Genomic DNA, 25,955 nt, shown 5'->3' with positions numbered 1-25,955 from the left:
GATTTTTTTTTTAAAAACATCAGCAAATACATCATAGTTTCTATTGTACTGTTGCCAAATATTCAACACAATTACCGTGTTTCGTGATCTCTAAAAGGAAAAAAATAGTTTTCTCTACAGTACAGAATGAGTTGAAATATGTATAATCAGTATGGGATGACATGCAGAATATTTCTGTCAAAATATATTGGTTTCTAAGATTATATTTATGTGAAATGGGCAATAATAGTAATTTAAAGTCCTACTTACTTTAGCATTTAAGTCTCACCTCATTTACATGATTTTTTTCCTGCTGTAAGTTCTTCTGTTTCAGTGGAATTACATCTGATTTACACAGGTGTCAGCAAAACTAGCATTATTTCTATTAAACATCATACATTACAGTTATTTATTTATATAGAAAAACAGGGCCTGACTGAGATTAGAGCTTCACACACATGTATGAAGAGATGGCCTGGATCTCAGAGAATGTATTATCTGAACAGTTAGGGCAGATAAAGTCAGCACAGCTATATCAGACAAGGCAAACAAAGAATATTCAGGGCAGACAAAGAAATACAGAGATGAAGCAACACTCTCAAAGTCACATAGCAGTCAGTGATGAAGATTTCCTGATACTCAATCCAGTGCCTGAGCTTATGCTATCTTTCTGCAGAAACACACACAAAGCACAGCAAATCTAAACCAAATGCCCTAAGACCACTGTACATCTGAAACACACATACATTTGAAACCTAATTTAAGAGGTCAGTTCTGGTAATCCTTATCCCTCTTAAAAAAACATTCCATAAATCAGCTGGCCTCTTATCAACTATGTTTTTCTTAAAATATTGTAATTTACTGGCTTTTATGATTCCACTCTCCTAGAACTCTTCCCACCTGTCCATAGCTCTTTCAGCACGTCCTTTGGGGGGATCCCCTCTGCTCCCACCCTGCTAAAGTACTGTGGAGACTTCACAAGGTCTTTTGGGGTTTTCTCTTCTCTCTGCCTCAGCTTTATCTTTTAGTGATTTTATCAACTGAACAACTATTTCTACATGAACTTTCAAATAAATCACTACTGGAGACCTTCCTCCTCCTTTTCAAGTTTTGCTATTTTTCCTAACATTTCCCCAGGAAGTCTTCACTATCAGTTGAAGCTCAGAGCCTTTATTATGTACATTGCACTCATTCCTCTGTTCCCCAAGTCATCCCATTATCCTCTTTTTTCAGTTGCCATCATTCTTTCTATCTTTCAGACCCTAAACTGGCCACTATCTTTAAGCCAGGCTTTCTTCTAAGTCTCCAGATTATGCACAGAGCTGAATATCAGCTTTAAAGAGCAGCCTCTCCAAGCCGTTTAAAGGAATACAGGCAGATCTATACCCTTCCAGGGAATGCACTGCAGTGGGCTCCAAGAAGCTCCCAGCTGAGCCTGTAGCAGTCTGATTCTCTGAAAATCTCGGAAGAATTTTAATCCTGTCCTGAGGCAGAATAGGAAATTATTTGCAATTTTGGGAGGTTGGTTTTGTGTTCAGCTCTAGTTTGCTGGATGTTTGCACAGTGTTTACCATTATAGGGTCACGGTCTATAAGGACGGTTCCTAGGCCTCATGACAAAAATGAAACTAGCACTAATGTCAACAAAATTACCTATGTGAGTCAGACTCGTACCTAAACTTTGCATGAGACCTATATGTGCAGTTACAGAAACCTGGCACATCTTGCAATTTGGTTACACAGGTTGAATCACTTAAATTATCTAAATTGTTAATACAGACAGGGATATAAAATAATAAACAATGTTCAAAACATTTTAAGCTATATCTATATCATCTGTGTCTATCATAGTCATAAAAAATGAAGTGAAATGGTATTCTAAAGCTAAAAAGTAGAGAAAAAGAGGAGTAAGGAAAAACTCTAAAAGCTTTCTATTTATTCTTCATTTTTAGTAATCAAGATTCTATCCATTAAGACATCTACATTATATGCAGTTCCCGGCATACTGCATGCATCACTAACCATATGCTTTCTGTAAACTGTAAGAGTTCAGCCATCCACTTCATTCATTAGAATTCACAGGGCCTATTATTCTGTTTACAGTCTAATAGATATTCACTGTCACTATTCAGGCCTCTGATTCAATTTGCCTAAATCCCAGCTGCAGAGTAATCCTGATGGAGATTAGCTTTATTTATCACCAATTTCTTCTCAGAACCAAGAATGGTTGGTATTTCTTAATAAAAGCTGTGGTTCTCTTTTTTCCCTAAAGTAGCATGCATATTGAAAAAAGCAGAAAGTGTCTGGTTTCCTAATTGTGAGATTTTTCAGTTGCACAAGTTTTGCTTTGCACACAGGACACCTTCTCTTGAAGGTGTGTAGTCTGCAGATAAAAATACTGATTCTCAAACCAGAACACTTTCTTGTAACCAAATATTTTATTAATTCTGAAGGAAGACAGATTGGCAGGCTCATCATCTACTCCATAAAACACAAAATAATCATTCTGGATATTGTTTTCTAGATAATGTGATGACAGTTTGGACTGTAATAAATGAAATATACGTATGTTCTGGCTTCTAAGGTTCCCACAGGGGAATATTTCCTACCAACCTGAAGTCATGTGAAAGGCATCCACTTCCAAAGCAAATCTGACAGTGTTGATTTACATAAGTGACACACCACCTGTTATTTGCAAGATGTCCCTGTAACTTGACGAAGACATCTATGGTCAAACAAAACTTCTGAATGGGCCTGGTTCATATACAACTATGTAAAATTTTCCAAATAAATCAATTTTCATCTGCTTAGCAAACTCTAGTTCTATTTCAGTCCATCTGAAAAATTTAGTTACCTATAGTGCTCAACTTTGTCTTTAAAGGAAGAAACATAGGTATCCATATAAAAATTATATTCCACATATCCTGGGTCCAAAAGAACTCAGATGAATACTGATGCCAAGGAAACTGATTTCCTTGGCTTTGAGAAGCGAAACTTATTCACCAACAGAAATAGCCTATGAAGAGTATTTCTCACTGGCCCACCATAACAGAAGAATTCTGAGAGTCCACTGCAAGGGTTTGCTTTCAACCAAAGAACAGAGTCTGCCGCTGGAGGTACTTGCAGTAGCAGTACATGTTGCTCCATTTTTGGAAATGAGCTAATCAAAAAGCCACAGAATGGTTCCCAAATATTTCAACCTCCCAATACGACTACATATCATCTCTAACTCTTTTTTTTTTTTTTTCCTTTGAGAAAGGAGCAAATAGGACATCATCTACATTTGGTCATTCTGAGAAGAACATCTGTTTCCTGGCAATGTTCCATCTTTGACAGCACAGGAACAATCCAAGAGAAAATGACAGTCACAGCAAATAATAGGAATTTGTCAAATGAAGGAATTTTTAAGAAGGAAGCGGTGAGTCACTGTCAATTAGGGTCTTTTTTTTTTTTTTTTTTTCCTAACAGGAAGACTAGTTTCACATGGTATTTTCAAACAGCACTGTTACTGAAAAAGGCAACTCCAGCATCTACAACCTGCAACCATTAAAATGTGTCCCAGCTCTGCTCCCTCCGTGGTGCTCTGGGTTTTCAAAAGGTTAAAGTAAACTGATGCAAGTTTTCTGAGTTATCTCACAATACATGAACATAAAAATGTTTGTGAAATTTCAGGGGAGGTAGAGTCATAGGGGAAAAAATGAGCTGCAGGGGTCATTCAGAGGAGAAACTTTTTTAACAGCAGTGTTAACTTATCTTAAACTGCAAATTAAACTACTGCCCAAGACAGCAGTGAGAAAACACACCATGGCAAAATTGATGCCAGGATTCAAGGGAAACTGCAGAAAGGCAAAAGAGTTTCATAAATACTGGCAAATCAGGTAAGCTCACTGAATGGCAAATGACTGGCAGAATATCAGTCATCCAAGCAGCAGTGCAATAAGACCTCTCATATGTCTGGGTGTACCTAGCTGTAAGTCAACCAGCAAAGCAAGGGCAAAATGCACCCAGATTAAGACCTGCTCTGAGTAACAGAAATGAGGGCAGATGCCTTAAGAGAGTGCGAGCTAGATCCCCAAGTAGATCCACTAAGCTTGCCAAGTAAACTGCCATGGGTCTTGATTCTGGCAATTAGTTTTATCAGATGGTTATATCGGAGACCTATCAAGAACAATGCCAGAACAGACCAGATGCGAGCTGTGTTTCAGTGGTATCTTCTGCGGAGGGCACACAACTCGCAAATCACAGAGGCACTGCAGAAGTGAGAAATGCACTAAGCTGTCTTTGAAGCGTTCAGGCACCATTGACTATTTATTACAATAGAAGCTGAATATAAGCTGCCTTATCAGAATTTTGAAGCATCTTCCTCAAGGTCAGAAAAGATCTGAGATTGTGTGCTTAAGCAGATGTCATGACTGTAGTTTAGCTTATAAACAAAAGTTTTGCTCATGTATGAGTTGAATAGGACAGTCAGCATTACTGGGCCTTGAGGTTTCATTAATGGTCTGTGACAGCAATATGCAGTCAAACTCTGGGTGAGTAAAACAAACAGCACAGTAACGAAGGAAACCAGTTAGGCAGTATTTTGGACACTTTCATAACAAAGTATTGCACTGTACCATACTTTATACAGACATCAAATGAAATAGTCTAAAGCCATTTTTTTTAACTTCATCCAATGGCTGTTTTCTGTATGCATTGTCACAAGCAGTGAAAAAAACCCAAACCCTTCTTGCTCTGTAATTGGTGTGCTGCACATAGCCAGCAAGATCATCTGAGGATCAGATAGGATAACACATGTTATAGAAAATATTGAACAATGGTACACACTGTAGAAACTGGATGCCTTGTACAAAGAGGAATTATGGTGCAGATGGAAGCTGGATGGGATGAAAACATGTAACTTTATAAAAGGCATCTAAAATCTCAGAGTCATTTGCTCTCTCATACAGGTAGAGTTTGTGTTCTCCTGTAACAAAAAAAATATATGTTTTATTGAGCCTAGCTGACGTTATACTTGACAGCCATACCTTCATTATTCAGCCATACCTTTATTATTATTTATCAGTCTTTCATAAACACCATTCACAAATTTTATCAGGATTTAATACCTACTTCTGTGAAAATGTTTAATAATGAAGTTTAGCTCTGATCTTTACAGAACTCTACAAACACCTAACTTTCATGAATTACTTYTCAGATCAATCACTTAGGTAACTTTTAATCCACTTAACATATATTTATTGATATTCTATAGCATACCTTTTTTTATCAGAATGTCTCAGAGTGTTAGGTCAGACATCTTAAAAAACAGTACTTTACAGTGAATAGTAACCTTTATCAACTGAGTGGAACATTCTTCAGGGAAAGAAATCAGAGACCAGAATCTGTTTATTTAATAGAACTTGTTTTCCATAAAGCCATGCTAAGTAGTATAATTATCCCCATATTTCAATTCTTTAATAATTGAAATTCATATCAGATTTCCTTTATTTTACTGAGAAATTAGGTCAGACTAACTGACCTGTAAGTTCCTAGCCTGACTGCCCCTTCTGAAAACCAACACAATATTAACTTTCCTTTAGACTACCCAAATACTCATCCAGTATTAAGAGTATATACTTATTTACTTTCAATACTTATTGAAAATGAGTATCGGCAGGACAGAAATCCCTTCAACCAAGGTATAAGTTATACAAGCCTCTCAATGTAAAATACTTTTCCTTACTAGAAATTGTTTTAACTCTTCCATCTCACTAACCAATTGGGAATATTTCATCACCTTCAAACAACATTGGCCTCCTTCTTTCCAGACACTGAACAGAAATATTCATACAAGATTTCTACCTTTTCTACATAGTCGAAGAATTTTTTGTCTAATAACAGGTCCTATCTAGTCTGCAATATTTGACTTACTATTAGCACATTTTTAAATCCTTCCCCTTCACTACTGTCCTTGGCTTTGCTATCCACAGATTTCATCTTGATATCTTTAGCCTCTCCTCCATCCTCTATACCCTAATGCTGCTCATATTTACAGCTTATTGCGTATAATCCATTTTCCACTCACTTTATATTGCCTTTTTATTTCTAAATTTTGTCTTTTCTTTCCCATCAAACTGAAGTAGACATTTATAAGGAACTATCCTCTAATTATGGAACTATGTTTTTGGTTACCTAATAAACTCTTGGAGTGCACAATTTCTATTCTTATTTTCTCCTAGCCATTCTTCCTCACAACAGCTTTAAAGAAATAAGCTGCTCTGAATCACCAGCTATGTATACCACTGATTTGAGGTGCTTTGTTTGTTCCCAATGAATGTAATTTAGGACAGGACAGCTGATCTCTGTACTACGCAACAACAGATTAGGTCCGAAAATGACTTACAGCATCTTGGATGCAGTAATTTTTTGTTTGTGATTGTATCTTCCACAGTTTTTAGAAAGTAGTACTAGATTTTACAATTTAGCAATTACAGTTACCTGCATACATGTCCCAAATTGGGCTCCCCATAACCACCCACGCTGTATGTTATAAATATGTATCCAATTAACAGTTTGTCATACTCTCTAATTTAATCCAGTTGTATATAACAGACTCTCACCAGCAACCCCTCCCCCAGGTTTTGTRGGTAGCATATTGATCCCAATGCATTCAAGATCCTGTGGTTCTGAGTTATCAATAACTCTAAAGACAAGTAATAGAGCTTTTAATGCAGAATGCCACCTCTCTCCTCTTCTCCCCCCCCTCAACTTACACTCACTTCTTTCACATTCTCTCTAGTACCAAAATCCTTCCTGAATGGAAGATTATATATAACAGGAAAAAATATATAGGAAATGTTTACAATATAATTATGGTATATCATTCTACCATGCTTCTATTTGGCTGTTACGTAAAGAAAACCAACCCTTAATTTTCTCCTTACATTCTTTGTTAGGTAAATCCAATCTGCTTGTGATAACCTACATTTGCATTTGTGCTTCTTAGAAAAGTTGCTTTTTTAAAATCTTAATCTTATGTTTACAGGGGAGGTTATTGGACTTGCTCAAAGATATCCGATAGCAGCTTATCTCTACAGAAATCCACGGGAAGAAAAGAAGTGGAACTGTCTCATGGCTCAATAATAAATAACCTTGTTTGAAAGTAGGTACATAGTAGGTATATGCTAAATCCAAGGTAGGTATATACTAAATGAGCATTGTAATTCTTAATTATGTAAATTGCAGCATTGTGTTACAGTGGTGTCTATTTTATAAAAATAAATAATATTTATATTTCAAATATTAATTTATAAAACACAGATTAGTCTGTTCTGCAGAGCTTCACACCGAATTAGTATGAGGAAGCTATCTGTATAACATCACAGACACAGTATTACTGCATGATGTACTATGGCAGATTGCTGAGTACGTAACCAAAATAAGGARAGAATATTCTATGTACTGCTTTTAAAACTGCTTTAAATTTTGCAAGACAGATGATTCCTCATTTAATGCTTCTGTAATAAAATAAATTAATTAATTAAAATAAAATAAGTGCACATGCATGTGTCAGATGAGGTAATTCTCACCAACCAACAGATAGGAACTATTTTCTCAAATGCATTGGGAAATTTTTTTACTCCAGAGTAATACAACTAAGCTAGTAAAACAACTTAGCTACATAGATAAGCATTTTTTCCTGGGAACAAGTGGCAGCCATATAAAAAAAGATGACCAGTAAGAATTGTGGAAGTCTAAACTAAGAGAAGGATCTGGAGCCATTGGCTCTTGTCTCCCTTTAGACCAGCTCAGAGCTGACAACAGGCCAGCATAAGAACCTCAAAGATTGCTCCACAACAGGGATCACACCAAAATATTAGTCTTATCTGACCTTTTAATTTTTTGCTTCCACTCAAGACTTTCTTTTCTTAGGTGACTCTCAAAAGAAAATCAAAATTCAAACCTTCACAAACGTTGTGAACTCTTCTGCTTTGTCATTGGCAAGCAGAAGCCTCTTTTGTACAGTTTCCAAAGCCTGACCGCTTTGTTTTGCCAAGCCATGGAGCTGTTGGGATGCAGTAGTCTCAAGCACAGTCATAGCACATTCAGTCTCAATCATTTTGCTCTCTAGATTGGTAAGTTTGAGGTGCTGAAATAATCCAGATAGAAAAAGCAGTCAGTGATATGATAACAGCTGACAGGGAGTTACAGTAGTTAAAAAAAAAAAAAAAAGTTAACATGTTAACATCACAGAACATTCTACTTGTGTAGGTTCTACTTGTGAAATTGCATAAAATGTAATTTTGTATGAAAAAAGTAATTTCATCTTCAGTCATTACATCCATAAGTTTCAGTGTCTCTGAATTTTCAGCCATGTGAGTTAATGAAATCAGACAGACACACTACTATTGTTCTGTTCTTTTTTCCCTTTATGTATTTAAAAAGTCTAAGTTGATGACCTTGCAATTTTTCTTTTAAAAACAAGGTATTAAAAGGTTCCACAGTAGAGCCATCGCAACTCTAATATACCTTTTTCTCCAAGTCATCCTTAGCCTTGTTATACAACTGCTCATACTGAGATTTTTCTTTGGTAGCTACATTAAGCCTTTGTTTCAGTGAGTCAATTGAAGTTTTTTTGTTTGAACAGTCTTCAGTCAGTGCCTTTACCTGAAATAAAGAAAGGTAAAGAGCAATTTGATTATTAAGATACAAAACTTAAAAGCGAAAATCAAATCAAAATCAATCTTGATATTGATCTGTATTACAGACATACCTGTCTGTATTATACAAATTATTTGATTGAAGTGTATTTTTCTGAAATTGTAGTCTTTAACAAATCTCTGTTACTAATCAAGTAGAGATCAGTATGCACACAGCTTTGCTACATGAAATCTTGACATGTATTAAATATAAAGAAAAGCTCTTAATTTGCAGGGCTGTAGGTTTAGATATGTTTCACAGCTACAGTGAAMGTAAGAGTGAATGAACCACAGTTTCCACCCTTTTTTTCTATCAGATGTAGAAGACACTAATTAAGACTTAGCTGAGAAAAAGAGAACTGTCTACAAGTTAATAGCCTCATAGCCTCTTAGATAATACACTTTTGCCAGATAATGCAAGCATTGATTTGGGGTAAGCTGAAATAAAAGAATGCTCCAAGAAATTCATTCAGCTCTTCTGACAGTATTAATCATAGAGTTGTCCAGACAGTTTCAAGTATTAGGGAATTTCTCTTATCTTCTGGTGAAGATAATGTCACATTTATCAAGTTGATTTTCCATAATTAATAATCAAAGAAATGTATGGAATTTGTTTCTGCGGATGATCAAATATGTAACGTTCAAAACACTCAAAGAATAAGATTAAAGTACATCATTCCATTCTAAATCGTTTCTCTAAAAACAAAATTAGGTATTTCTCTCATTTCTTTATCTCCCTCGCTTACTTGTGCTTTCACACTCTGGCTGAAGATTTCTTAATAACACCTTACCTTTGGCACAGAGGGTAAGACAGTATCTCTCTCTAGAGCTGAAAGTGCTTAATGACTGCAAGCAGAGGTAGTGTCTGTGCTATGCAGCAAGCGCCCACATTTTAGGAAAATAAAAGCTAACTGACAAATTGTTTATTTCTGTTTTGGGGTCATCCGCTGCATAATACACTGCATAACCTCACAGACAATGAGATGTCATAATCTTTTTCAGGAATTAAAGGCTAAAGTGTAAAGTATTACTTGGATAATAGACAAAGATGCCATGCCATACTTAAGTTCTAGCTTCAGTGAAATTTTCTGAGAATTCTGGAGGGGAAAATAACTTGCTACAGATAGTAAGCTCTATCTATACAGATAGAATTATATTAAATGTTAAAACCAAAGTAGAACTGTAAATCATTTATAACAGTGCAGTAGAGAACAGATTAACATATGTAAACATTTAACCAGTATAGCCAGGAGATGTGCAGATTTCATTTCCATACATCACGTAAAATCATCCTTGTTTCAGGTTCACTGTATTTTATGAAGTTAGAGTGCATAAAACTACATCCTACTACTTACAGCAAATCCTTGCAACTCAGTTTTCTGAATACTTCAATATTTAATTACACTTCTTATGAACATACATTAAATTATGCTGAATACACTCAAGCTATCATCATATACTGATCTCAGACAAATTACAGTGCAGGGAATTACACACTTAAATTAACTATATGTTGTTTGCTTAAAGCATTATATTGATTTAATATGTATACCATGTTTAACTAACTTCTGCAAATCCACCAGCTTTTACTTTAATAAGACTATAATTAGGAAATAAGAAGTACCTTTCTTTCAAGACTTTGTAATGTTTCATTACAGGTTTTCTCATTTTCTTGATTTGCTTTTAGCCGAGACCTCAAGTCTTCTATCAAATGTCTTTTCATATTAAGATCCCTCTCCATTCGAGAAATCCTAGAGTAAGGGGAAAAGTAACGTTGCAGTCACTGTTACAAAATACTGTTAATATATTACTCTAAGCAGCTAAAAAGTATGAACGCAGTGGACAAAATACCATTCTTGTAGCTTTAGAATTTTTTTTAAATAAAAGTTGATGTAATTCTTGTGATTTACCTTATTCCCAATCATCAAAGACAGTATCAAGTTTCTTATCTAATAGACCTATTTCTAAATATACAATGTTCCTTTGCTTTTTTGCTGTACTTTATGCTCTAATTAAATTATACCATCTGAAAGCATAATATTTTTGTACACTGACACTTTAAAAATCTGCTGAAAAAAAAGTTAAATGAATTAATTCTTTTTGATGCCTGAAGCAGATATATTTCAAGCATTCTTTTGCACAAAATTCTTTTTTGGCGGGGGGGGGGGGAGGGAATTCATTCAACTGAATAACACATAGAAATACAGGAAAAAATTGCTATTTTGCTGAACTGTAATATCATAAAGTCAGGTAAGATAATTTGTCTTAAAAACTGCAAAATCTAGAAATAACATCAGCATTTTTCACAGCAACTTATTAAAAAAGGAAACTCATACACTATGACATGATCTGTATTTGAGAAAATTATGTCTTACATAATGATTCAACAGAGTACAAATTAACATTTTCAAAATAAACATAAGCATTTTTTGAATATGTTCAGACAGGTGATTTTTTTATAATAAAGGCAAAATGAATGATAGCAGTATGTTCAGAAATAAAATATTGTTGATATCATGTCAATACCATATAAATATGAACAAGAAGAACATCTTAAAAACTCTTCAATCTATTTTACATTCATATTATTCATTTTTTTTGGCGATTAGATCTTACAGTTTATGCAAAAAACAGTATTTACATTATTATAAAAGAAGTATGAAAATCAATAGCTCCATTTTAAATTTAAGTTGAAACACTACAGTAGAAGATTTCTTCAGTTTTATTTTAAACAGAAATTAATAGACTATAAAACCATTCAACCACTTTAAGAACTCTCTGCTTTTCAAATAAACAAATTAAAAAAATGAATTGCATTTTTTCTACAAATAAAAAAAAAAGAACTGTTAGAGGAGTTAAACCCTGGGACAGGCAAGAAGTGCACATATATACTAATGGGTTATGTTTATATAGTAATATAATTGAAGAACAGTCAATTAAAGTAAGTAGGTAGAACAAAAATCTCAGTTGCATACTATGCACCAATACATGCAAATTTCAAAATGAAGTAAACCTTAATCAATTCAAATAGAAACAAATACAACTGTCCTTCTGCATTTTATGAAAATAAGAGTGGATGTTTAATCTTGTTTAAGCATCTAAACCTTGACATGTCTCTTAGCCCCTAGGCAAAGAATTACTGTATTTGAAACACTATGTTTAACAGTGCTGAGGAATTCATTTAGACTTACATCAAGGATAAAAATGTCCACTCTAGGGTCTGAATTCTGATTTAAGGTATCCTTATTGCAATGCAGATACTGTAGCTAGCTAATCACTCATCAGCTTAAACAAAATGCAATCTTAGTAAGTACTGTTCCAGTTTCTAAAAAACTGTAAGAGTCTACAAGATTATATATATATAAAGAAAAGAGGAAGAAAAGATTCTCTTAAAAATCTATTTCAGAATGGTTAATGTAACAATTATACAGCTGCCACTGGGTGGCACCAAACACAACGGATAGAACAGTGAACATACTTTAGTTGTAGTTCTTGCATCCGTTCTTCTTTTTCCTGGACTTCATTTTTCAGTGACTTAATGGTGGTTGATTGCTTAGTGATTTCATTATTCGAATTCTATGTTGAAAAATATTAAAATATAAATAAATAAGATTAAATTTGATCTCAGCCAACAGTAAATTTGCTTCAAACAATGGTTTCTGTAAACCTTGATGTATTTTATGAATGTTGTTAAACATCAATTGGAATCTGTTTTACTCTACAAAAAGAGTATTCTCACTTTTCATTAAGCAAAAGTCTTTTCCTCGGAAATATACTCAAAATCAGTACTTTTCCATAGCTACAATGATACATGATTAATATATGCTCCCCAGGACACGTGCAGGCTCACCGCACCTAACAGGACCAAATTTTCTCTTGCATAGCGTGGTCAACTGAAAAGGTAACAGGAAAGAAGAGAAATAAAATCAGATCTTTCTTTGAACTATATCCTTGAATGGTATAGTTCTAGAGCACTAGAGGACTACATCTATAAAGCAATGGTTTCCATTAATCCCTTTGATCTTGTGAATTTGAAAGTACAAGACAACCTACAATAGTAGTTCTTGCTTTTCTGTCCCTTAAAACTCAAAGCAGAAGACAAAGACAATTGTATTCAGCTGTACAAACACAAATCCTTCATTCTTGTAACAAAAAAAGGTATGTGCTCCTAACTCTGAGCCATTTGTAATTCCAGTGAATGCTTATGCAATTTTCAGTTGTTGGTTCTTCCTCACTGTATATTTTAGGAAGCAAAAAAACACCTCAACTCATTCATGTGAACACACAGATACTCTACTCAAAATTTATACGTAGATTAATTTAACTAAGTAGCCATCTTAGCAATTTAACCATAGCTTTGAGAGCAATTTCTGTAAACGGTACCTCAAAAAAGAACACACAAGAGATTTCAAAATTCCAGAAGGTGTAGCCAAAGGATTCACATGTGTGAAGAGTGTGCACAACTCATATGCACGCTTTTTTGCAAGTTCAGTTACTGCGCTAAAGCTTGGGGATTTTACTCATTTTATATAAACCATGAGTGAACAGATCAGACACGCTATAAACAAAGATACTTGAGAATTTCTCTGCTCAGTGCAGACTTGTAACACCCATTAACATTAATGGAAGTATTGTACATAACACTCTGCACCTCAAGGGGAGTATATATTCTTGTGTGCACAGTTAGATGTAAAATATTGCTCTTAATAACTTGTCTAGTCTATTTACTGTTATTACAATGTTAGGTATTACCAGAAAATTGTTAAAATGATATATGGTAACACAATATTCCTGAGTTTCCTGAGACCTGCTTGTTGAGTTTGAACTTCATTAGCATGAAGCATGCACCCAGTTATATGGTTTACACATCAGATATGAACTTAAGTACTCAGAAGGGCCTCTGCACATGCTCAGAAGCAAATGCATATGCTTAGATATTTTTCTTCCAGATACACCACCCAACCTAACACATTTCCTCCCATTGGCAAATTTACAAGGAATCATTACATAAAACAAACAAACATTGCATAGATAGCTCTGAGAAAAAAATAATCAAAAGATAAAAAAGTACTTTGAGGTTTGGAGCTATAAGGAAATCTTTTGTGGATTGCACATTGACATATTCAGTGAAATAACTTTGTATGTCCTTTGTAAGTGTGCTAGATAACCCCAAACAACACTTCACAACTTTTGTCCATTTCTTCTGCTCAAAGTGACTTGCAGGACTTTAATTCTTGAAAAATCATCAGGTCAAAATAAGGCAACAGGGCAACAATTTCAGTAACTTGATCTAGAGTAGCTTCTGAGGCCATTATAGTCAAAACACACCCTATTCATCTACCAGTAGATTCACTCGATTAATCTAGATTTGGGGGCCACAGATTTTGTTTTGCACCTTTTAAACTGAGCTTTGCATAAACAGTTTATTTTTTACATTTAAAATGTAACCCTTCTTTAAAAAGGAACCAAAAGCTTTGTTAGAATTTTTGACATCAGATTCATACAGGCTGATGTGATAGACACTGCTGTGGAAGCAAAAAACCTCTGAATTTCAACAATGTATTTTGCAGTTTACGTGTAGCAGACAGATATGGAAGTTTTTAGCATCAGCATTACTTTCTGAGTAGCTTACAGGAAAAATCATCATTTTGTTATCTTACTTACATTCACAGAGCAACTGACTACTAGATTTCTGGATAAAGATGACACTCACTGCAGGCTAACCCTAGTTAAAGGAAGTTAGCACTGAGTAGCCGATTAGGCAAAACCAAATCTAAAATCAACACTCAAAAAAAGCTTTTATGCTCTCAAGACCTCTTTCTTATAGGAACTTTTCATACTTACAATAAATCAGATTATGTGCCTTGACAGTGCTACTCTCTGCTGCCCTCATCTCTATGCAAGAGTATATTTTAAAATTATCCTTTCATTTACTATGGTTACTACTGCTACTTCTACCAAAACTGCAAAAAAGAATGATCCCTCTTTGAAAACAAGAAATGACATATGGATAACATAACATTACATGAGCTATACAATCAATCTGATTTCTTTCTCCCATTTCATAGATAGCTATTGTTTAGCTCCTTAGCAGAAGCAAGAAATAACCAAAATTCCCTTTAAAGTAATTCCACAGCACTTTTCAACAAGATGCATTTAGTCATTGCGTGAAAATTCAGCAAGCCCCCCAGTCTGTCCTATTGGATCTGCAAAAGGTGTTTTAATTGCAACTGTTAAATCACATGGTAGTGACCACATTTCTATTTAATATCAAAGATTTAACACCTATGTTACTAATCATAGGTTAGCCTTTATAAAYGATGTGCATATGTGGGTGTATATGTATATCTGCTTGACCCAGTTTATGAAATATAGCTCATGTGAATTATCCTCAGCATTGGATAATCTGTTCTGTCACCTTCAGTTTGCACTGCAGCTGTTTCATCTCTAAATCTACGTTCTTTGAGGGAGCTGGTGTTGCTTCGTTCTTGCTAGCAGTTTGAGACAGATGTTCTGTCAACTTCAGCTTTCCCTGTAAATCTTCCTTCTCTTGTTGCCACTTGGCCAAGTCAGAGGTCAACGTCTGTTTTACAAACAGAAGAAAGAATCACAATTGCAACTCAAAAATATTTCTGCTTGATCACATGAGATACTTTTGTGGTTAGAATTCAAGAAAAATGAAACACTATATACCATCTATATTTTATATTGCATAGTTGTTGGCTGAATTCAAGTAAAGATCAAATCTTGCAGAAAAGAGAAGTAAACTAGTATTAAAAAATCTGATTTTTTTGAAAGACAAACTGATTCAAGTTTGATTCTGTGTATTTATATTTTTACCATGACAGGCAAAAATTATTATATAAAACTAAGAGTGGTTACTGTTAAAACATGTTTACCTAGAAGCTTCTGGGATTCTACAATTACATTCTATACTGAGCATGARGAAATACCAAGGTGTCTCAGGCACCAAGGCATATTAAAGGTGGTTAAATGTCAAATCTGTTTTAATGGTGACCATTGTAAGCTCACTGGAACTGCTGTGTTGACAACTGCTATAAAACATACATCCTCTTGGCTTTTGTTTTGATATTTGTAGGGCTTGTAGAGGTTAAAGCAAAGTGGACCAGCTGCACTAAATATCTTCTGGTTGGCTGGTCTTTACTCATGTTATTTCTTTCCTTTCACATATATGCACCATAGCCAGAGAACCACATATTCCATAACCTTGACTCTAGGGCTGAGGTACTTAACTGGTAAAAGCCAAGCTGGAGCAGGACAGGATAACAGATGTTAGTTGTTTATTCCACTGGGTAGGTCTTACCACCCTATACTGCAGCCAAAATATTTCTCATTTAGCAACATAAATGTTAAGTCCAATTAGCAGACGAAGCTTGTTAGGGATTTAGTTCAAATAAATAACATGCAAACTCACTCTCAGGCTTGTTACACTTGATTGACAACTGACGAGAATTATTTAATCTGTATAACAATATATATCACAGTAATCCTTAAAGAGGTAATTTTAAAAATAAAATATTAATTTTAATTTAAATAATATTGAATGTTCTTCTGTGAAAAGGGGAACTGAAATTATCTTGAAGCTAGTGCTTATCTATCACCAATATGTAGTCAGCAGAAAGCCACCAAGCTTTAATGGCCTAATAACTCTGCTCTTTAAGAGGTAACTACAGTACTACTTTATTATTCTCCAAAAAATTATAATATGGCAGTTTAACATAAGGAACAGTTATACAAAATGATATTGAAATTTATCAGAGGAAAAAAAAAAATCTTCCTTTGTGAAGAATCCTGATTAGAAACTGGAGAAGATACTACACCTTCAAACAACTAAATGTATGCCTGATTATATTTGGGTACATAAAATAACATGGGTGAGAGCAGGTTAAAGATATTGTTCTATTTCAAAACATTTAATGTTTAATTCAAATTTGGATTTTACATTGTTTGAAATATAAGAGCACATTTTACATACACATATTTATACACACACGCATTTCCACACAGATTATCTGAGTATCACATACTTATCCAAATAAAAGAAATACAATTTATGGACATGTTTACTTCCATTACCAATAACATGGGCATGTTTACATGTTTTACATGAGCTTAAAAATTGTTATGGATACAAGAAAATGCATTCTATGTTTAAAGTTAGAACTCTAAGAGTATTTCTACACTTGGTGCATTTATCAAAGCCAGTGGGAACTATACATATATATCTGAAATCAGTACTATCCTTAGCAAAAGGGTCAATCTTTCATTCCCTTCTCAGTCTTCTGTAATTATTAAGCAACAGACAAATAGTGTTAATGTATTTTCTGACTGGCTATTCCCTAATCTGTTATATTATTCCCTCAATTAATACAATGTGGGTAAATACAAAAGGAAGCCTACTTTAAAAAACTGAAAGAGCAGTAGTACAGGAAAATGTGGTAGAGAAAAAAAATATAAGCATTAGGTTAATTTGTCTAGTATAGCCAATATTTCTACATACAGAATTTCATGATTCAGTGTTTCTATAATAAATTATTCATAAAAAGAAAAGTAAAAAAAAAAAATCAATATCTTTGATTAAAATTAGAGAAGSCCCCATATATGCCCAAGATAGCTTGTGACTTAGCTTAAGTTTCTTAGGCTATTTAAGACTACTACTGCAGGCAAAACCCGTAAGTTCTAGAAATGCCATGGTTGGAGTGGCCACATTCACAAAAATGATAGCAAATAAACTGAAAAAGGAAGCACCTTTATGGGACGTGTGCCAAAGATGACAGTGCTATGTCAGTTACAGAACTYACTTAAGGGAGAAGATAGAAAAAATTATTTCAAATATGAATGTATAGAGATATTAAATGCAGTAACAACATCAGAACAAGAGGGGTGAAGTGAAAGCAATACTGAGGACAAAAGGCCCTCAACTTGCAACAGCACACAAGGCCAGACATGCAATTGCAATCAAAAATACCCATCAGGAAGTTTGCCTCCAATAACTGGAGACCATGTCAACAGTGTTACAGGTTGGTTGCGTTTTTGTTCTTAATACTTATGATGCATTATACTTATATATGTAATACCATGCAACGGTACCTGAAAATTCCATATAAATGTATGTAGGATGTGAAAATCAAAAAGAAGTCCCATCCCGTCCCATCCCAGATGAATACCCTATTTATGCCTAAAAGATATTCCTTGCATTTATTTCTTAAATAAGTAAATGATAAGTTCATTGTCCTGTTGTGTATGTTTTAAGTCAAGCCTTTTGTTCTTTTTTTCTAAACACTGTTTCTTCCTTGAGTGTCCTACCATGCACGTAAATTCTGAGTGACAGAGTGAAAAGGATTTATTCCTGGGGAAGAGGTCACTAGGATGAAAGGTAGAATCTTAAACACCAGCTAGACCAGATGTTTGTAAAGGCAGGCTACCGCTGTTCCTCCAAGATGTAGCGGCCTTTGTCTGCTGCACCTCCTCCAGAGTGTTTTGGCTTAACAGATGTTTATAGATTTAATATTTTAACATCCATCTATCTTAATCTCCTTGTTCCTGGTGTACACAATACACTTTGTAATACTGTACACAAAGGGATAAGTGATGAAATCTCATTTTCTATGTAGTCAAAGTAAAACTTAATGACTCAGCAAGGCTTTATACCATAAGCCCTCTGCTCAGACAGACAGCTATGCGGAAAGCCCAGTGCTTTAATGCAGGAACCTCCTGGAATGGCCCATCGCTCCTCTGCATCGCAGCATCCCTGGGATGGCTTTCTAGTTCAGTCTACAGCAGAGTTACTTTCCTACTGCAACTGGAAAAAGAGATTTCTGTGGGTGGTCGTTGCTACTGTACTGTTACTGCTGTGAGGTACATGACCTCATATATTTATATTTGCAGAATATATTATATAGAGAGTATATTTCTACTGAGAATTATAAAATAGGACATAAATCAGGTAAACCTGAAATCCTTTTCAAGCAATGAGATAATCTGATTTTATTACTCATTTTATTAGAATAATTCAACTATAAATATAACCAATATAAATATCCTCAAATGTGTAAAATTCATATTTGCTATGAAGCCTCCCATTCCATAATCTAGGCAGCTCAAAACATTACAACATGCATAGAGATGTCTTAATAGACTAGAATTCAACAGATTGCTGGGTCTTTTTCTAAGAAACCTTTCTACAGTAGTTAATGAAATACATTTTATTATACTGTGTAGCCCCTGTATGAAGTTCCATTTTAAAACTTAACAGTGCTTGACTGAATTTTTTAAAACAGAATGCTAAGAATGCTATTCTCTCACAGCTTTAGCTTGATTGTGAAGAAAATATGTAAGATAGGTAGTACTTATTGCACACATATATCATGAAAGAACTTTTAAAAACATACTTGCAGGCACAGAATTAGATAGCTAGGATTTTACACACTCGAGCAAATGCTATTATAACATAACGATGATCCTATTTAGAATATCCAAGGCCAAATTTTTAATCTTGACTATGCGTTGCTCTATTGTCAACAGAATCAAAACTTCCAGCTGCTTTATGGGTTCCAGAAAACAAAGTTAAAATTATTAAAGATAGTATATAGCTATCTGAAAACATGAAAAAGTTGATACAAATACCAGACTAAAAAGCCAACTGTGCTGCATCCTTAACACATGATCATGTATTACAGAGAAAAGGCAAATATACCCGTTTGGACTTCAAAGCCTCAGTAGAAGTTTTCTTCATGCAAGGGCTGTATGTGGCTGACTACTCAGTATTCCAGTTATGAAGAAAAATGTGAAATAATAGTCTTCAGTGATTTAATATCCTATCTCCAAGGTGAACTAAACACCCCCCAAAAAGCAAGAAAGTTCTAAAATGCAAAAGTTGTCACTGATTCTTCTGAAATTTTAGTAAAATCTACCATATCACTCAGTTATAAATTATTTTCAGCCAAATGCAGTTAGCAGCAGCTGACTCTGTTTCACAAAATATCAAGTAAATGAAGGTAATATAGAGGACTTTTTGCCAGTGCTTTAGCTAGTTGTTAGACTTCAGTAGCCTTTAGAGACCATTAAGTACCCTTTGGCTAATTGGCCAATGGTAGATTAATCCTCTTTTTATTCTAGCAGCACTATTTTAACACCCTTTGCACTCTGTCAGTGCAGTATGTGAATGACAAAATAATATTGTGCATGAATAATAAGCAGAAAAGTTAAATTAACATTTCATGTTTCACATGCCATACCTATGTGTCAGGGAAAAAACTCTTTTAAAGCCACTGACATTCAACTTTTTTAAACAATGTGATGTTGACATCTTATTGAGGTGAATCTTCCTAATTACTGCTAATTGCCTATCAAGAAAAAAAAATCTTTCCTTGAAGTGCTGTTGTCTAGTATAGATGAACATAGCTCCAGTGTGCATAGTAAAGACAGGCATGACACTTGAGGCGTGCTACATTTTTATGAGGTCATACTAAATATGGTTTGCAATGAACAAAGCAGCTTTTAAGAATGTTTAAGGCACTGAAAATGTCAATCTCTCATGAAGTGTTTAAATTAGTTCCCAGTAGAGAAATACAGATATCAGCATGCAGATAAGAGATATACCTCTTATCTCAGGTATTTTACTAAGGAAAAAATATAGTTGTCCTATTGATAATGTCACTGTAACCCAAATGCTATTTATCTACTTCATAAAAGCAATGCGTACACTGTTATCTACAGAATGGGTTTTTACATAAAAAAATATAAACCCCAGATATTATTGCAAATAAAGCTGTAATGACTAACAAACAAAGATTCTTTTCAAAGTCTTTGAGTGTCAATCATGTTTTAGTATTCCTCAAATACACAGAGTAATCACCCTTTATAAAGGGCTATTTACTGTATACCACTTCATAAACAAATGTTTTATTTGAAATTTCTAATGCCATTATTTTACATCAAAATTCTGTCCGTACAAATCTAAAATTTAATACATAGTTTAAAAAAGGCTACCTTAGCACCATTTGATGTGGGTATGGCATTTTATGAAATCAAAAAAGAGAAAAAAGCCAATAAAATCAGGTGCAGATAGATCCATTTTAACTTTTCTTAATTTCTCTTTTTGTAAAGGACTACAATACCACATAGATGAAGACCAAAACACCTCTTTTTATGATAGAGAACAACACTTAAGTATAAATGGATCAAAGCAATATATTCTGGGCCCAATTCTCAAAAAAAATCATCTGCCAGTATAAATAACAGACAAGCCTGAGTACAGAACTGCATATTGTACAATTAAGATTTTTCAAATAAATTATGCAAAATAAGAATAAACTTAGTAGTAATATAGGTAACAGACCATTTTTTAATATGATGAAAATGTTTCTGAAAAAATCAGCTCTATAACAATAACAGCAATTCAAAGTTAAAGGGTTTTGACCTGCAGTAATTCAATTTCAGCCTGCACTTTCTACCAATTTTATTTTATATCTCTGCATGAGTAAATATTGCTGTGTCCCACGCCCACTTTCTGTACACATTAAAAACATATTTCACTTTAGCATTAAAGAAGATGCACCACTCCATCTGTCCTTGAAAATTCAAAAGTAACTTTAAGTTATGTACGTAACTTTACTAACATCACTATTGTCATTAAGACATAACTATTTACTTAAATATTTGCAGAGACAGAGCTTCCACTATGGAGATGCAAACTGCCAGAATATACAGATGTTACAATTGTGTAGCACCTTGCCTAAAGGCTTTAACTTCTCCAGATAAAGAATTACAGAACTTAAAAAATTAATACTCCTTAAAAAGAGGGGAAAATATTTGAGATTAAAGTATCTAATATTATATTTTATATATTTCATGTTTTAACCTATTAGAAGTATATCTTCTAATATCTACACTGACACAAAACTGTACATCAAAGTAAGTTTTACTACAATTAGATTCAAAATAGAAACATAACAGGAGATACTTCATAACACTYTGTCTCACTTTAAAATATCTGAACATTATAGCATGTCATTTGTGAACATATGACTGAAGTACAAAACTAATATTTCCATGTACCCACCATTACTATTCATAGAAATACAAGTGGATTTGGTTATTCAAATACATAACATGTATGAGCATATTAGGTATTGGTATAGGTAAGCAAAGATTTCCATCTGGTGCATATTCACCAAAAAATATCCATATCTCTTTATTCACTAAAAAATTCTCAACATAAAACACAGAATCCATGCAATCTTTTATAATTCGGACCAGGTTTCACTGCATGGTTTCTTGCAGGGTTATGCAGTATTTCCCTGATTTTGACCAAACACTAGTGCTGAGGCAAATTCATAAAGCTAGAAATCTGAATTTTTCATCTAGGGTCAGGGATAGTGCTTGCCATATTCCCCTTGCTTAATCTTAACACATCTAAGCACTGCAAATGAACTACTTGCATGAAAGCCAGTCAGGGAATTTCATAATCCCTACAACTCATTACGAATTTAACAGCAGCAATACTAAGTATTCATATGTTTCAGATAACACATACAAATATGCTGCACTAAAACTCATTAGGGGAAAAAAATTAATAATGCTTCCATCTGTTTTTTGTATAGCTCACATGAAATAGAGAGAAACCAAAATTAAAACACTATTTTAAAGAATATTTTTAAACTTTGTTGATTCATGTACTTATTTCAAAAGCATACAGATTTATATCTTTAAAAACTAAATTTTTTTAAAAAGAATATATAAGCTAGAAAGAAACAAAACAGCTGAAAGAATGGTGAAATATTAGTTTAACCACTCCTCATTTCCATCTATTTTAGAGAGAGCAAACCATTTTCTATTGAAACACTTCTGCATCTCAGATCTGAGTGGGCAGGAATTCTGTGCTTGCRGAGAAAGTTGTTCCACCTCTCACACTCTGGCTTCGTCTTCAAATATCGTTTGTTTACTTAAATCTGAACTTTTCAACTGTTAAAGACTGTTTTCTGTCAACTTACAAAAAGCATGTCTAAAAAGATACAAAGGTTTGAGTAGGTGGTACACGTATTTTGAGATAAAGGGACAACTAAAAATAAGCATATGTGAGGTATTCTCAGAGGTGTATTGCAGTATTCAAGGAACAAATTTCTAGACATAGTTCTTGATTTAAATATATATAATTATTTAAACATTTCATTTAACTACTTCAACTAGCTACAAAAGCTGAAAAAATGTGTCTTTGTTTTATTTTTCATGTGGATAGCTGTGTAAAAGCAAAATATTTTATGCACACACTCAATTAACAAATATAACTACTGGAAAAGTTCTCACTGAGGAGGACAAACAGATACACAATAAAGGGCTGGAAAAGAAAGATAATTAAAAAAGATAATAAAAAGATAATTAATAAAAAAGATAATGAATTAGAATTTTTCTAATCACACAAAGTGGCTACTGTATAAATAAAAAGGCATTATTTACATGTTGTTTTTCTATATAAAAAAATAAGGTATAATACAATCCCTTCCTGATGGGTATGAGGAATCTGATGACAAACATTAAAAGGTAGTAGTGGGGGAGGCAATAAGGATATTTTTCAAAAGCAGAAATTACATTAAAAATTACCTCTAAAATGTATTGCATATAAATTAAAATGGTAATTCATCCCTGGATTCTTGTAAATGAACCCCCACAGTCTTATCTTTAATCCTATAATTTATGTTATCACTGGAACCCTTGCTAAAATTACAGCCATAAATGAACAGTTTAAGGTAAAGTATCTCTTATATTATATATTAAATATCTGAAGAGACCATATGAGAAAAAGCTATGTTTTGGGGCTAATGTACAAAATGAAATATAGTTTCCCTTTATCATGATTATCATCAATATTATGACTCATTTGGGCAATTAATTCTTTTTACACATATGAACTCAGTTTGAGGACAACATTGAGGTTTTGCCTAATCCCTGCAATTCAAGGTCCCAGCTTGAACCAGATCTACAGCTGTCATCTCTTAGTATTTTTCTGATTCCATTCTGCTTACTTCACTGAGATAAGAGCATAGAAGAAGGCTTATGTATTTCCCTTTGGTACAAATAATACCCCAAGGGTCACAGGATCACCTCTGAATCCCTGGACTAATAGAAAACTGTGCATGGGCAGACCTGTTCAGCCACCATGCGATCAGTCCTTTCCCAGTGCTTGTGAATTTTGTGAGACATGCAATGACTAGTCATGCAGTCTTCATTACTGAGAAAGAAACTGAAGCAGTTCTTGCCACATTAGGCATCAAAGGTAGCCTGGAGTGTGGTAAAACAAACAAGCACATAACAGAAGCTATGAGCACAGTCCATGATCACCTCATTAATTGCCAAAGCCACTTTAGGAGCAAGTTAGATGGTGTAGCGTATCAGCAAGGAAGTAGAAACATCCTTCTACCTCCTCTAGCAGTAACCAAGTCCATTAGGTCCAGACATTTTAGGTTCACAAACATGGCTTCAAAAACAAAAAATTCTTCCTGTGGGACCAGAAGAATATGACCCTCTGACTTTGTGAGCCAGAGCTGCACTTTAGTCTGCAGCAACTGGGGATCTGAGACAGAGGAAAATGGCACTCTTCCTTCTGGGCAGGACAGTCCCAAGGAGGAATGCTGTAGATAACCATGAGAAAAAGGAACATAAGGCGTGGCTCTCAGTTACCATTTTGTGTCTCAAAAGTAGACTTAGCTGATAACATTTTCCTTTTTTATGGCTGCTGAAGATGCTTTTTGTTCTTTACTCATATTCTTTCATGCCTAAATAGAAGAAAAAAAATCTAATTCTTTCAAATTGTTTGGGTATCTACCTTGATACCATGATGAGAAAGGCTGTGCTCTACTGGTTTTCACTCCTGGCTATGTACACGCCTTTTGAGGTTTCTTCCTGTAGTTAAAGGGAGTATCCATAGCCAGAACAACAGAGCATCAGCAGTAACTTTGAAATCCAAGCTTAAACAAGGGGCTGTGGGAATGGGCAGAGAGTGGGAGTAGGATGCAAGCTCCAACAAATGGCTATTCCCTTTGTGCAATAAACTAGAAGAAATCTCAGGATTACCTATTCCGTGTGGAATAGGTAAGAAACTTTGGTCAAGCGCAGGAAACCACTGTTTTGCAGGAGATACAAGTGTTGAGAGCTAACTGGTAAAGGAGGATACTCACTTTCTGGAGTTTAGGGGAGCTCAAAAAGTCTAGGACCAAATATGCTTCTTTCTGACATTGTTCCCTAAAGCACAAGATGTGGGAGCTGTAGGCCTGCTCTCTAGGCATTGACAGGCTGCACTAGATGCCAAAGAATAATATGCTGCATGGAGGAAAAGAAGAAACTGGTCTCCAAGGAGTAAAACTTAGCAAGGGCTAGCCTCCAGCTCCATTGTTCAACATCCTCAGTTATCAAGATATTTTTCCTGTAATAGTTACCTAAAAAATGGTCTTCCATTTGAGAATAAGGAGGAAAAAAATGAAGCCTGGCAAGAGCAAGATTATGTATGATGTCAAGAATCCATTAAATTCAGCACCTGTACAAAGTAATATAAGTAAACTATAAGTAGAATCTTCTTTGTAATTAAACCAAAATACTCTAAGTATAGTATACTATGGTATAGTCCATACAGTATACTATACTTAGAGTATTTTGGTTTATTTACAAAGATTTTCCTGGCTGTCTTCTACAGTTTTTCAGTGCACATAAAGACATAAAATTTCCATTATTTCAAACCTAAATCATCTTTCCTGAAAAATTAAGTCTATTTCTTCACACTTCCCTTAAAGGAGATGGAAGAACAAACTGACAACCAGCCTATTTTTTTTTTTATAATCTTTTACATGTTAGAAGGTGGTTATTACCTTTCTTCAGTCATTACCATTGATCTGCTGTTTTGTAGGCTGCATGAAATACACTTTCAATCTCTTCTCATAACTAAGGTTTTCAAAACTTCTTACAATTCTTGTTGCTATCTTGCAATTTATCTAACAATATTTATATTTTGTGTGTGGTGCCCAAAATAATATACAGTACCTCACATCACGCCTTGCCAGTGCTAGGTAGCAAAATAAATGCCTTCTGTGAAATTCCCTGAAAGAAGTAATATCTGACAAGCTGAGAGTGCTTCTACTATGAAGAACAGTAGATTTGACAAGCAGGTAGCCTTCACTTACAAAATACCATACAATATTCCTGAGAAAGAGACAACTATATCTGGCTAGCCTGTGGACCTTTACAAGATCTCTCTTAAGTCTTAATTCAAACTGAGCATTCTTCA

General features: G+C 34.3%; 1 protein-coding gene across 1 annotated transcript in view; it reads right to left on the bottom strand.

Annotated features, from left to right (window-relative positions):
- Window positions 1–25,955, bottom strand: part of CNTLN (centlein) — a 201,423-nt gene that overhangs the window by 17,322 nt on the left and 158,146 nt on the right. Inside the window, exons 20-24 of the mRNA XM_026073572.1 lie at window positions 15,078–15,242; window positions 12,138–12,235; window positions 10,284–10,410; window positions 8,490–8,627; window positions 7,924–8,109 (exon numbers count right to left, since the gene is read on the bottom strand). Coding sequence (XP_025929357.1) covers window positions 7,924–8,109; window positions 8,490–8,627; window positions 10,284–10,410; window positions 12,138–12,235; window positions 15,078–15,242 — 714 coding nt within the window. The remainder of the gene's footprint in view (window positions 1–7,923; window positions 8,110–8,489; window positions 8,628–10,283; window positions 10,411–12,137; window positions 12,236–15,077; window positions 15,243–25,955) is intronic.

This window comes from Apteryx rowi, unplaced genomic scaffold (genome assembly GCF_003343035.1).
Source record: "Apteryx rowi isolate R43461 unplaced genomic scaffold, aptRow1 scaffold_37, whole genome shotgun sequence".
In the NCBI taxonomy this organism is placed as follows: Eukaryota; Metazoa; Chordata; class Aves; order Apterygiformes; family Apterygidae; genus Apteryx; species Apteryx rowi.
Note: the sequence above shows the minus strand (reverse complement) of the source record. Positions and strands in the feature narration are given on the sequence as shown.